General features: G+C 39.9%; 1 protein-coding gene across 1 annotated transcript in view; it reads left to right on the forward strand.

The window, feature by feature from the left end:
• The first annotated feature begins 1,140 nt into the window (after positions 1-1,140).
• LOC126400327 (vesicle-fusing ATPase-like) overlaps positions 1,141-13,820 on the forward strand; it is a 42,687-nt gene continuing 30,007 nt past the window's right edge. The window contains exons 1-4 of the mRNA XM_050060966.1: positions 1,141-1,222; positions 8,648-8,733; positions 8,843-8,939; positions 9,882-9,921. Of these exons, the coding sequence (XP_049916923.1) occupies positions 1,211-1,222; positions 8,648-8,733; positions 8,843-8,939; positions 9,882-9,921 (235 nt within the window). The 5' untranslated portion in view covers positions 1,141-1,210. The remainder of the gene's footprint in view (positions 1,223-8,647; positions 8,734-8,842; positions 8,940-9,881; positions 9,922-13,820) is intronic.

Here is a 13,820-nt window from a genome sequence, read left to right on the forward strand (position 1 = left end):
AATCATTCATGCAATATTATAACATTTACTTGTTAGTTACATTTAGACAAAACATACCAATATATTTTAAAGTAAAATGAGAACAAAAGATGTGCAAAAAGCATCTTACTAAAACGTCAAAAGGGTCATATGAACACATGAGGTGTTATAGATACAGGTTAAAAGACTTATGTATTCAAGTTGTTAAAATAACAACTTGAATACATAATTTATCTGATGAGCACAGAGTCGTGATTACAACAAAAATAAAAACTGGACTTTAGGAAAACAAAAAAACTAACTGAAACAATATTCCTGGCTAGGTAGCAGACATGGCCACAGCAAAGAAGCGTAGAAGTCGCGACAGTGACAAGTGAGAGTTTAAAACTGTTGTATTTGTCCCATTTGTATGTTACAAGAATCAGCTGGCCCCCAGGTATTTTCATATTATCTAATCTGGCCCATATTCAAAACGTTTGGACACCCCTGTCATGGGGTATGAAGTCTGGAGCTGCTCCACAGATGATGAATGGGAGAGTGATTTTATGGACCCACAGAATGTTGGTTTTCTTTATTATATCCAAATGAGCTTTATTCTACTGTAGTGTTTTCTCAGTTCTGAAACAGAAAATGCACCCATACTCAGAATAATCCCCTCAGTGCTCACAGTGTCATCTAGAACATCTTTTACCATTCATTGTCTACGGGGCAGCCCCAGACTTTACACCCTGTGACATCATAAATTTGAGTTTTAGCACTGTGGCTTTAAGATCTGGGAGACAGTTGCTCATGTTCACTAATATTTGTGGACTGTCTTAAACCAAAGGAATAACATGTATGAATTTGAAAATAGGCGTAGTTTCCCTTTAAATCTCATTGCAAAAGGAAAAAATAAAACCAACTCTTAAACTAATCAAAAGTAAACAAAAACGAAACAATTATAATCAATAAAAAGAAAACAGAAAGGAGCGAACCCACTCTGGAAACTAAACTGAATTGGAAACAGAAATTTAAAACCGAAATGAAAATCGACGTGTTGTCAGAGGAAGTTCCCACACTCCCTGAACATCCACCTGCACTTCCTCCTACGCGGCTTGTGCGTGATGACGTAACGTCGCTACGGTGGCAGATCCCGCCTCTGCGCACGTCACTTTCTCATTTCTGCAGTTGTTCTGTCAGCGGAGCGTTTCTGCTGAATTGCACTTGGAGAAGGGTTAGAAAACACACAAAGATGAGCGGCCGGGTGAGTTTGTTTGAACTTAACATTATGTTTTTAATACACAACGAACAGACAACACTGAGTACTAAACCTAACGCGTACTTTAAAGGACTGGAGGCTTTTTTTAAACACGTAAAGTGAGCCAACACAGCACGAGCCTGTTTGGCAGAATCGGGTGTCATTCAAAACTTCGTAGGCAGCCCGGAAGACGAATGGAGTATCTTATGACCACTGCTAGCATGTAGTGTTGTCACTACTCTGGGTGTAAATTAACGTGTTTACAACAGCTTGAGTGTTTTAGCTTACTAGCTTCCTGAATTGTATTATCAATTGTGTTATTGACTTCAGTATAAAGTGTTGCTAAGAGCTATAAAAGTAGCTCCTGCTGTGAAATGCTAAATCAATGATGACTCTTAAGTGTCAGGAAGGAAGTGCAGCTGCAGTGAATGTGTAAGAAGGAACAAGATGAACTGGCAGATAAACTGGGCTGATGTTAACAGCTCAGTTAGCTCTTTACATCAGTCGCCATTTTCAGGTAGCTGCAATGTAAACAAAGACACACAGTTGTCAGTGTAATGGGTACACCTAGTTGAATGTAAAACTACTGCAGTCTAATACAAAGCCATACCTTCATGGAGGTTATTATGACTGAAAATGGTGAATAATGTCCATCACTGTTTCAAGAGCCCAATGTGACTTCTCTAGGTAACTTGATTTATCTGAGCACTAGCCTAAAATCCAAATATAATTAGTTTGATATCACATAAGGCTAATAAAAACAGTAAATATTCATGTATGAGAAGCTGGAGCCAATATTTTATCTGTTTCCTGTGTTGAAGTTTTTATCAGTGTAAAGAGATCACCATAGCAACATGCATGTAATGGTGGTTTTGTGAGAGTTCTCATGGTAAAGGAGAGTGGGAGTGTCAACCTACACAGTCTTCCTTTCTCTGTAGATGTTCAGTCGTGTTGAGATCCATTCATTGAAAAAATGTAGACACTGAATTACTATCCAGAAGTGACACGAGCTCTGTGCATGAACATTTTCTGTTTACCTCATATCTGTGCTCCTTTTTATTATAAAAGCAGCTGTTTATGAAGACGCACAGTTTTCAGTTTATTGGATACACCTAGCTGAAAGTAAACTATTGTAGTCTAATACAAAATCTTACCTTCCTGGAGGTTGTTATTGCCGCACTCATTTTCTCTACTGATCATTTTGTTTATAAAATGTCAGAAAATAGGGAAAATGTCCATCACAGTTTTCCAGAGCCCCAGGTGGCTTCTCTAGTTAACTTGTTTTGTCTGAGCAATAGTCCAAAATCAAAAAATAATTAGTGTAATGTCACAGAAGGGTAATAAAAACAGTAAATATTCATGTATGAGAAGCTGGAGCCAATAAATTAGTGACATTTTTAGCTTTAGAAAATAACTGAATCGATTGATCAGTGAATTTCTTTTAAAAAAAAAATTGAACTGAAATGTTTGCTGCTGTTTTTAATCACTTTTTATTATTTTTTGCACTTTTAGCACCCGTCTTTTTGTGCACGGGTGTTCTAAATAAATTGACTTTGTTTTTGTTTTGCATTGATCTCTGCCTGTGAACCTTTTTTATGGCTGCCCAGCTCAGTTGTATTGGCGTGCGGGTATCTCCTCTGCCGTCTTTCCAGTTTTTGTCACTTCAGTTTTTGTTAATACTAGTTTCAGTAGTTTGATGAAAAACTCTTAACTCCAAGGTCCAGTAACTTTTTTCGGAGCTGTTAATGTCAAATTTGTTTTCCTCAGCTGATGAAATAGAGGAATAATGGTATTAAGTGGACCTTGAGTGAAGATTATTTTTGTCAAGCTGCTGTAACCAAGGTCAAAAATGAACTTTAATGCATTTTAATGTTTTATAGAGATTTTTATTCAGTGTTGCACAATACCGAGAGATGTGTCAAATATTTTGTCCCCCCATTTTTAGCACTGAGGGCAGTCTAAAAAAGGTTAACTCAATACAATAAACAGCACCATGCACCACAGTCTCCAAAATGACCATGAAGTTGATTTAACACCTCTTTAAAACAGTTTCAACATTAACTGAACTTTGTAACTTTAATGAAAAGCTGTTGTATTAGACTGCATTAGTGTAAGTTAGGTGTACCTAATAAACTGGTAACTTAGTACAATTATGCATGTTAGGTGTAATCTTTCTTGCTATTTAATGTGTATGTCAGAACAACAGTTTTCCCCTGTGGATACTATAGTAAGAGAGTTGACCCTGATCATATGATCCTCCAGATCCTGGGACTTTTCTGTACCTTCTTGACCTTTTACATTTGAGCTGATTAGATGGAAACAATGCAAAGAATGTCCTTTACACAATCTGTGGTGCGTAGGAAATACTTTAGATATTCTGTGCTATTAGCATGAGTGTCTGGCTGGACTGATCCCATCACAAGATCGTCTGTAGTGTCTATTTTGTTGTTATTCAAATCATCTCTGTAGCACCTCAATGCATCATTTATAACGTGTGTTGCGACACATTTTATTTTTATCAAAGAATTACAGCTCCTGCAATTTGGATATTACACTTGTCCATATTGCGATTTCAATGATATTTTGCTTTATTGTGCAGCTCTAAGAGGAACCTTGGACAGCATTTTGACTGCTGTTTAAGTTTCCCTTGCTGCCTTCTAGATTTCTGTATTTTGCTGTGAGGTTTTTTGTCAGCCGACATCCTGCAGCAGGAAGTATTACCTGCAAGTGGCCAAAAGATAATCTCTGGAGTTCAGGTTAGTGTGGATAGTGAAATGCTTGAAGTAGGCAAAGTTTAATGTTTTCGAAATGTAGGTCAGAAAGTGATTCTCTTTTGGGTTTCTGCAAATTAATTAGGTTATTCGAATGAAAGGTTGATTGCCTTTTTCTTAGAAAGGCTTAATTAGACTGGGCTTTTGTTATAGCTTTGCATGACTGGGTTGAAAGTATCCCAGCAGATACTCCTGCTGAATTATTATCTTTTGAAATATGTCTGTAGTTGTCGGTTTTTAAAGCTGATCCTCTGAGTATGAGGAGTATTTTGACATGTGACATGACATATACATGCCTTTATGCATGGTGGGGAAACTAAAGTGTTAGCCTTTATACTAGTCACTGCCCTGAGTCATGACTTTCTGTTATTGTCACCATTTAATTCCTATTTATTTGTTAAGCGTACTCGATTCCTGTCAGCCTTACAAGGTTACATTTACCCATTACAAATATTAGAATTTAGCAGTAGATATGAGCCATATCTACTGCTAAATTCTAATATTTGTAATTAGAGAGCAGGTTGACACTGAACAGTTACAGGTTGTGTGATTTCTTTTATGTTGTGTACATTGTACAGCTTAACTGTTGAGGCCAAATAAAGGCTATGCTTAACTGAACCTTTAGTTGATATTTCATCACAGTGGATGATGAAGTTGCTTGCTTCACCGTAGCTGTGGGGATGCTGATTCACCCAGCGAGCAGCTTATACTCTAGGTCAGATTGTTATCAAAGACTTTTGCAACAGTCCCATGATGATTTGCTGCTGTCTGCGGAGTAGCTCAGTGTGAGGCAGTGGAAATACATCACTAATGCAGTGAGCAGACGTAGATGAGCTGCAGCTGTCCTCTAATGATGTTTAAGCCCCTAACATCCAGTTAACCTCTCCCATTTCCCTTTAAGTAGCCTTAAGGTTGTTAAAACCACCTTCTTCTACACTGCATGATATAGGGCTGTCCTGAAAATCAGTTTTAGGGCATCGAAGCTTTACTGAGCAATATCTGCAATTAAGCGAAGCTTCGACTGGGAGTTGGGGGTTATGAGAGGAGGGCATAAGTCTGCCTTTTTGAAGCATCAGTTTTTAGTTGATGCATCTAAAATAACCTGACAATTACCCACTTGTTAGCATGTGTTAGCATGCAGGTCACAGTAACACTAGCCATAAATAACAGCGAGGAAGAAAAATAATTTGCAGAACACCTGAGCTGTTACTTGGAGTAATCGGGTGATTTGCCAAGCTTGTTGTAGATTTGTGATACACCAGTTTCCTCTGGCATATTTGGCACTCAGTTTTTTTAGGTGTCATCTTTGCAAACTTTGATAGTATGCTAGATGCTTGACTTTTTTGACATCTTGCTAGGATATCCGTAAACCTGTCACATGTAGTGAGGATATTCCAGTTTCAGAAGTGCTGAGCTGCGGGTGACTAACGTTAGATGAGAGCGAGTCGGGGTCACAAAACTAGAATAATTCATGTTTTTATATTTCGATTGTGAAGTACGTGCAAAGTAGTCATACAGACCTGCGTGGAGTAGGAACAGTGCCTCATTTTAGGTACTACACAAACTGTACAAGGAAGAAAAAACACAAAAAACAAACAACAGCAAACAAGGAAACTAAAAAAGCAAAAAAACACCCCCACCCCCCCCAGTCCCACGCTTCCCCATCCAGTGCCACATGTGGATTTATACTGCTTGCACAGTGCACCTTAACTGATTGCTCCTTCCGTAGATGAAATCATGGGTTTCGAAATCCTTTCAAACTCCTCCAGTCTGTCATTAAGGGTGTATCAGATCCTCTCCAGGTGGAGGGTATCAGTCAGTGTTGTTATCCAAGATGTAGGTACATCTATTTTCTGCCAAAACAAGACAATAAGATTCTTCACGCCATGGAGACCATTGGACAGGAGATGGTGTTGCACATTCTGTAGTTTTGTTTAGTTTTCTGATACCCTCAGTAAAGCCAACACTGGGGCTGGACTTATACGTACTTTAAAAATCATTGAAAAGAATGAAAATATTGTTGACAGAGACTGAAAATTAGCTCGACGACATGGCCAAATGCACATTCAATTTGGGTCAGCCCTACCTGATGATGTTTCCCAGAGCCCAAGGTGATGAGCTCATCACAAGTCAGCCTATATGATGTCTACCCTGAGTTCAATATTCAAACCTAAGACTCTTTGTTTTATGGCTGCAACTTTCCATCAAATAGAAATATTTTGGATGTCTTGTGCATTAGTTGATACACACTTTCCTAAAATTTCAGCCTTAAATACTCGGTATCTTTGGAAACTTAAGGAATTGCACAAGGATTTAGAATAAAGCTATGTGGGTTTGAGCAATGTCTAGTTGCATAGCATGATTTTGTAATGACTGTCTGACTGACATGAAGAGGGCATGAAATAGGATCTTACTTAACTTTATCATGGGGTTTAAAACCTGAGACATGACTGGCTATAAACATGAAGGATCTAATCTTCATAAGTTAGGAAGGCTAAGCAGGGCTAACCTTTAAAAAAATCAATAAGAATCCAATAAGTCCACTGTGTACAGCACATAATGGTGTCTCCCCGAGCAGTGTTGAATGTCTCAGATCCAATTGTTCCACAGTATGGATGATCACTGCAGTCCATTGCATTGTATAGTAGACACAACAGGAACCTCTGCAGCACTGCTCTGTCTGAACCTTTTGTGTGTTTGACAGTACTTTTATTCACATTTATTCACCCTCCACTGAAACAAAGTACAGTGGATGTTAACCTTTTCAACAGTGCTAATGAAAGCTGTTACATCACCACAGACAGACTGCCTCAATGGTTGTTATGGACAGAGGAAGCTGAGTTGACACTTGACATTAAGGAGCGTAAAGAGATCACCATAGCAACATGCATGTAATGGTGGTTATGTGAGCGTGTTCTCATGGTAAAGGGGAGTGGGAGCAAAACCACGACAGTGCCAACCTACACAATCTTCCTTTCTCTGTAGATGTTCAGTTGTGTTGAGATCCATGCATACAGACTGTAAACACTGAAATATTATCCTTAACAGTCCACAATACTGGCTATCACAGTATGTCAGCTGTGACACGAGCAGGTCATGTGCTGTACATGAACATTTTCTGTATACCTAATGGTTTTGCTCCTTTTCATTATAAACCTTGAATCATACCGTTGTCTATAATTTGAAGGAAAATGGCTTTTCGAGGACTAAAAAGAACCTCACAAGCAACCTTGGAGTAGCAGCTTTCAAAAACCCACATCATTCAAATATTTTCCTAGATATTACCTCCTCGATTGAGTCACTACCAGTGTTTCCATGAACGTATTTTTCTGAATATTTTGAAATATTGCATTAGAAAATCAAAGCAAACCGAGGGAGTTCAAGCATCTCAGGGTCTTCTTCATGAGTGAGGGTAGAATGGAGCATGAGATGGATCGGCGGTTTGGTGCGGCGCACCATTGTGGTTAGGAAGGCGCTGAGCCGGAAGGTGAAGCTTTGGTTTTACTGGTCCATCTACGTCCCAACCCTCACCTATGGTCATGAGCTCTGAGTAGTGACTGAAAGAATGAGATCGCGGATACAAGCCGCTGAAAGGAGTTTCCTCCGTGGGGTGGCTGGGCTCAGCCTTAGAGATAGGGAGCTCGGAGTAGAGCCGCTGCTCCTTCGCGTTGAAAGGGGTCAGGTGATCAGGATGCCTCCTGGGCGCCTCCCATTAGAGGTGTTCCGGGCACATCCTACTGGTAGGAGGCCCCAGGGCAGACCCAGAACACGCTGGAGGGATTATATATCTCATCTGGCCTGGGAACACCGTTGGGTCCCCCAGGAGGAGCTGGAAAGTGTTGCTGGGAAGAGGGACGTTTGAGGTGCTTTGCTTGGCCCGCTGCCCCCGCGAACTGGTCCTGGATAAGCGGATGAGGATGGATGGATGAATGGATGGATGGATTCAACTCACATGATTGATCAGCTGTTCCCACTATTGACGTCTTCCTGGATGTTCCCATAATGACATAACAGGTCTTCGTGTCCAGACAGCATGAAAAACGGCCAATACTAGCTGATATGAAAGAACAATTAAAACGTACCCAACTGAAACAAATTTCCAAAGACCTCTCTCCATTTTTCTCTCGTAGATGAGTTTGATGGCCAAGGCGTTTTGTTTCTGGTTCGCAACCTCTACTTCTCTTGTCTTTAAGCCCAAGGCTGTCCTTAGAGTCGACCCTGGGCGAACTTAGCCCATTTTCACACACATATAGTTAACCCAGGATTAACCTACAATTCAGACCTAACTTCTGTCAACATTCTAAAATTCACTCGTTTACTTAGCCCTGTTACACACTGGCAACTTTTAGCCCTGGGTTAAGTCCATTTTCAGGGGATAACTCTGTTCCAGAGCAGGGCCAACAAGCTTGAGGCTATAGTCGGGTTTAGCCCACTTGGAATTTGACAAGATTGTGCCAGTGTCAACGCTTTCTTAGCCTATGCTGCCAACCTCTGAGAAAACTACGCTTTGCAGAGCCACTTTTATCCACTTCAAACCAGTTGATGGAAACGTGTCCAATTCAGATGTCTTATTCATTTCAAAAGTTGGCTGAAAATTCGCTTTTCGACAGTTGAATGGAAACATGTTTGTTGTTTACATTTTTCTCCGTTTCCTTTTCAGATTATGCAAGCGGCTCGTTGCCCGACAGACGAACTGTCGTTGACCAACTGTGCTGTCATCAATGAGAAGGAGCAGCAGTTTGAACAGTGAGTGGGATTATCTTTGGAAGAACAGCAACATCAGGGTTGACTCTTTCTTTCTGTACCCAATGAATGTAATCCCTCTCTCTGTCTCCTATCATTCGTCTCCATGTAGACATGTGACTGTACGCAATTTAGCCCACAAGTTTGTGTTCACCTTGAAGAAGCATCCCAGTGTTAACGCCGGGACCATCGCCTTCAGCCTGCCACAGGTAGGTTTCGCTGTTTAAGGGCAGAATGTCGCCTGCAACTTGTTCTCAATGATTACTGTGTCGCCTGACGGTGGCTGTGCATCGCTGCTAAACTGTTTTCTGCAGATGTCATCCAGAGTGATTGTTGTGAGACAAAATAAATAAAAATGTGTCTTTTGGCGTATGAAGCTAACCAGTGTTCTTCAATGCTTGATGTTCCTGATAACATGAGATAATTCTATTCCTACTTTTTCTGTCTCATACTTTTATTCATTGGGTAATTTTCCTTTCCAAAGCACCAGTGAACACTTTTTTCTGAAACATGACATATATATTTTTAACCTCGATAGCCGTATGTGACCTCCACTATGTTAAGATTTTTTCTAAGACATGATGCTGTCTTGTGTGTCTGGGCTCTTTGCATGGACCTCTTTGTTTGTCTCAATCTGTCTGTTACTGCTTTTTCCTTTTTTGCTTGCCTGTCTCTGCCTGCTCTTCCTCCGTCTTTATGGCAGCCACAACGTTACACAGGTACTACTGTAACCTCCTCAAGACGGTCTTATTTTACAACAAGAATTCAGTTATCCATTGGCTGATCGACTCATATTTGATATGGCAGCCATTTTTGTTTGCCATCTCAAAAACACAGCTTATGTATAAAAGTTGTCAACTGACTCTTAAGTATGTTTTAAATATAGATCTTACGTTTGCATTTCAGTGTAGAGAAGTGTTGTGAAATAAGACCACGTTGCAGAGGAACGTTGCACTGATGTCTCTGAAACTCATAGTGTTGTTAATTAGAGGTCTTTGATAACTTTGTTCCTCTGGAAAATGTAATTGTCTTATTGAGGGCTAAATGGTAACCAGTTTGATTTTTTTTTCCATTGCCATAATGTGTCCTAATACAAAATGAAATAATGAGACATAAAACTAAATCATTCACTTGCTTTTGCCTTTTTACAGAGAAAATGGGCCGGCCTGTCGATTGGACAAGAGGTTGAAGGTAAGCTTCATGTTTACTCTATAGCATAAGACTGGTAATTTTCTATATGTTACACCCACTAGAGGTCTCTAGCATGAAAAATGATTTGCCCCCTCAGCTGTCACTTACAAGGCAGAGTTTAAGTTCCAATGTCACACCAGTGTACACTGCAATCAATAGGTCTTGCACTCAAAGTGCTAACACCGTTCCACACGTTATTATCTTCACTGCAAACAGATCAACCACGGCACACCTGAAGCCTGCCCTGACTGTCTGACTGGGTTTAACCTGAGTGAGTGGTAATTAGTGGGGGAAGCAGGCAGATTAAATAACCAAACAAACAAAAATTAAAGAAAGAAAACCAGTCCGCCTAAGGAGGACAGCGCCCATATCTCTTTGCCTGTCACCGGCTCACGTGTCAGGGCAGACAAGACAAAGACAAAGTCTAAACCAAACAATGTAAACGGTCCCATGGCAAGAGCAGCTAAAGGACCACTGATGCTCTGGCAAAGTGTAACAATACAACAATAACAATTCAGTAAACAACAATAATAATTTTAACTTACCCAGCTGTCTACAGGTAAAGTTAATTTATGTTCCTGGTTGCTATTGGTAACAGGTTGGCTGTGCCTCACATGTATCTACAGGCTGCACATGCTTCGTATTGTTCTACGACATCCTTTCAGCCTTTTGTGATGACTGCCATTAATTTGTCATCTATTGATTAGCAGTTCTTGACAGTCGTTCTCTTTTATCACTGAACGCCGTTTGAGTCACAGACACCTCGCCACAGTGGAAACGCAAGACATCAAACCCACCGCTCAGACTTTGAAGGATTCATGCAACTTACATGTGACTGACTTTAAAGTCATTTAAAGTCTTTCTCTCTGCCAGAGAAACATCTCCCTGTGCTGACTTCTGATGGTCATATCCTACACGTTACTAATTATACGTGGGGTTAGGGGGTTTAGCTATTATTTAGGTGTCATGGTGGGTGGAGGGAGCGTGATTTACCCGGCGCAGGGAGAGACAGTATAACAATATGGGTGGGTGGCGTCACTGCACATCTGTCTCAGAGGCTGGCCAGCATCCAGAGAAAGTGAAGACCTGTTCTTTGATAAAAAATATTTTTTCTCAGCTCCCTGAGGGCAAGTGGTGCCCGAAATGATGGGCGCTATTATGATACTGTCGGCATATCAGGAGTAGAAAGGGAGGAATGAAAATATAATCCCACTGAGTGAGAAAGCCTCAAGATATCTTAATCTTTCTTGACATGGTCTTGAAAAAAAAAAAGCAAAGCAAGGGTTCTGTAGGAATAAAAACTGGGTTAAAATTAGGTTTGAAACAGCGGTCAAATTCAGGATTAAACGGCATAAAACTGAGTAAAACCAGTGTTTAAAATAAGGTTTAAGACCTGGGTTAAAACAAGAGATGACAACAGTCTTAAAACCAGTGATAAACCTCTAACAACCAGGGTTAAAACTAAGGCTAAACCAGGGGCCAAACTGTACTTATACAAACTAGGAATAACTATATTTATACCCACGGATAAACTATGGTTAGACCAGGGAAATATGTGTTAAAACCAAACATAAAAACCAGAAATAAACTGTGGTTATAACCAGTGAAAAAGCTCTGTTAAAACCTGTGTTTAACTCTTGTAGGTGTATTGTCTAGTAAGATTGCTGGACAGCAGCAAAACAGTGTGATGATGACCTGCGAGTCCCAAGTGGTGAGGAACGAGCAGGTGATTACTAGAGAGGTTTCACATTCCTTATTTAGTATATACAAGCTGTTACCATCAGGGAGAAGGTACAGAGTGCCAGCCCTCCGAACCAGTCGTGGTCACAAATCATTCATGCCTACTAGTATCGCACCCAATGATATGCAGAGCAGTGGTTCCCAACTGGTCGGTCAGGGTCTAAAAGTTGGTTGCGTGTTCATTCTGAATGGACCTCAAATGACTTGCAAATGTGTCACATTCGTAAAAACACACTTTATTTTTAAGTATAGTGCCTCATCTCGGAAATGTCAAACATATTTGACATTTCCGAGATGTCTTGGAGGTCATGTTTGGAGGTCTTGGTACCTTAATGTAGTATTTTGTAGGGATTTTTGACCAATTTTATTGATTCTTGAGTTGTCAAAAATGATCACATGTAGCACCAAATCTAAATACATAATTGAGCACACGAATAGTCATCATATACTTCATCATACTGTCCTCAGCCTCTATACACTCTAAACCTTAAAAGTTTGAATAGGCGCCCCAACATAACACAATGTTTATTACAGAATTTTTAGGTTAGAAAACTTGACATCAAACTTCAAATTAATCGTCAGGTTTCCAGCATTCAAGATCCCCTCTCCCCCTAAAAAGATAAAAATGGGTTTATGGTAGGGAGGGTGGAGTAGAAGAGGTTAAACCAGATATTAACAATGGTTATTAGCAGTAAAATAGCCTGTGATAAAACCAATGAAATACTATTTTTATTATTTGATCAAAGAAGTACTCAGTGTCCTTTTGTCTAGACCATATTAGAATATCTGAGCATGAAGTTCTGTAATGGATCAAATGTTTTTAGCAGTGTCTCCTGGTAATTGTGATATGAATAATTCAGCAGTATTGTGGATGTAATTTTGGTAATTACCTGACAGCGGTGGAATTATCATGCCAATCTGGCGGAGAGCCATTTACAGTAAATCTCATTTCCATAATGAGACATTAGCAGCAGTTTGAAGACATTCAGACAATTTAAAAAGGGCACCACAAATCATGTCAGATTCAGGAACTGCCTGTTGTGTTGCTGATTTTGTTTTTCACACTAAAGGATGAGAGGAATCGATGTTTGATTATAACAGCCTGCTAACAAGGCGTTAATTGATTTGTTAACCACTCTGAATGTACTAATGAGCTTAGACCCTGCTGTTTTGTTGCCGTCTAATTGAACATAATCAGACCATAAATGTCAGAGACAGTGTAAATGATAGAGCTGTGTGAGATATTCAGTGGTAATGGGGGAAACAGAGATTTCTGAAGCACTCGATCACTGTTAAGCAGCAGTGTTGAAAATGGTTCACAGTTTCAAAGCATTTTAAACAGTCAGAAATGGCGACATCTGCTGGCTGAAACTGGGTACTGCATTTGTGTGGATGTTGAATGCTGTAAGCGGTGTTACTGCTTTCATTATTGTGACTTTATTCACCCAAGCTTGTATTATAAAAACTGTAAAGTAGGGACACACAATTTGGATTTTTTGCCGATATCCAATATGCCGATATATGACAACTCATTTGGCCGATATCCACTTTTTTCTCCACCTAATTTTAGTGATCATCAAGTCTCTTCTGTAGTGGAATTAACATCATATTATGCATGCATACTCTTATCGTGATGGGCCACCAGCAGATGGAGACATGAAATACAATACTTTACAATGTGTGTAATATTCATTCATAGTGCAAAATAAGAAAAAGCATGTTGGCTGATCCATTTTAAAGCCAATATCGGCCGATACCGATAACATGTCGGTCCAGTGTGTAGGATTTAGGGGCAGAAAGGGAATATAATATTCATAACTATGTTTTCATTAGTTTATAATCACCTGAAGAATCGTCACACACTCTACATCAGGAAACGGCACTTCAAAATAAAAGCTCTGTGCCTGGAATTCACCTTACTTTAAAATAAAGTGTGTATTACAAACTTGACACATTTGCGAGTCACTTGCCGTCCATTCAGAATGGACCCGAGACCTACTTTTACACTGCGACCCACCAGTTGGGAACCACTGATCTAGAACACCTTTCACCATTCAGTGTCTGTGGTGCAGCTCCAGACCTCCATCTTATATCAGAGGAATAGCATGTATGAACTTTGAAAATGGGCGTAGTTCCCCTTTAAGATGAAGACAAAGTGA

Source organism: Epinephelus moara, chromosome 13 (genome assembly GCF_006386435.1).
Source record: "Epinephelus moara isolate mb chromosome 13, YSFRI_EMoa_1.0, whole genome shotgun sequence".
Lineage (NCBI taxonomy): Eukaryota > Metazoa > Chordata > Actinopteri > Perciformes > Serranidae > Epinephelus > Epinephelus moara.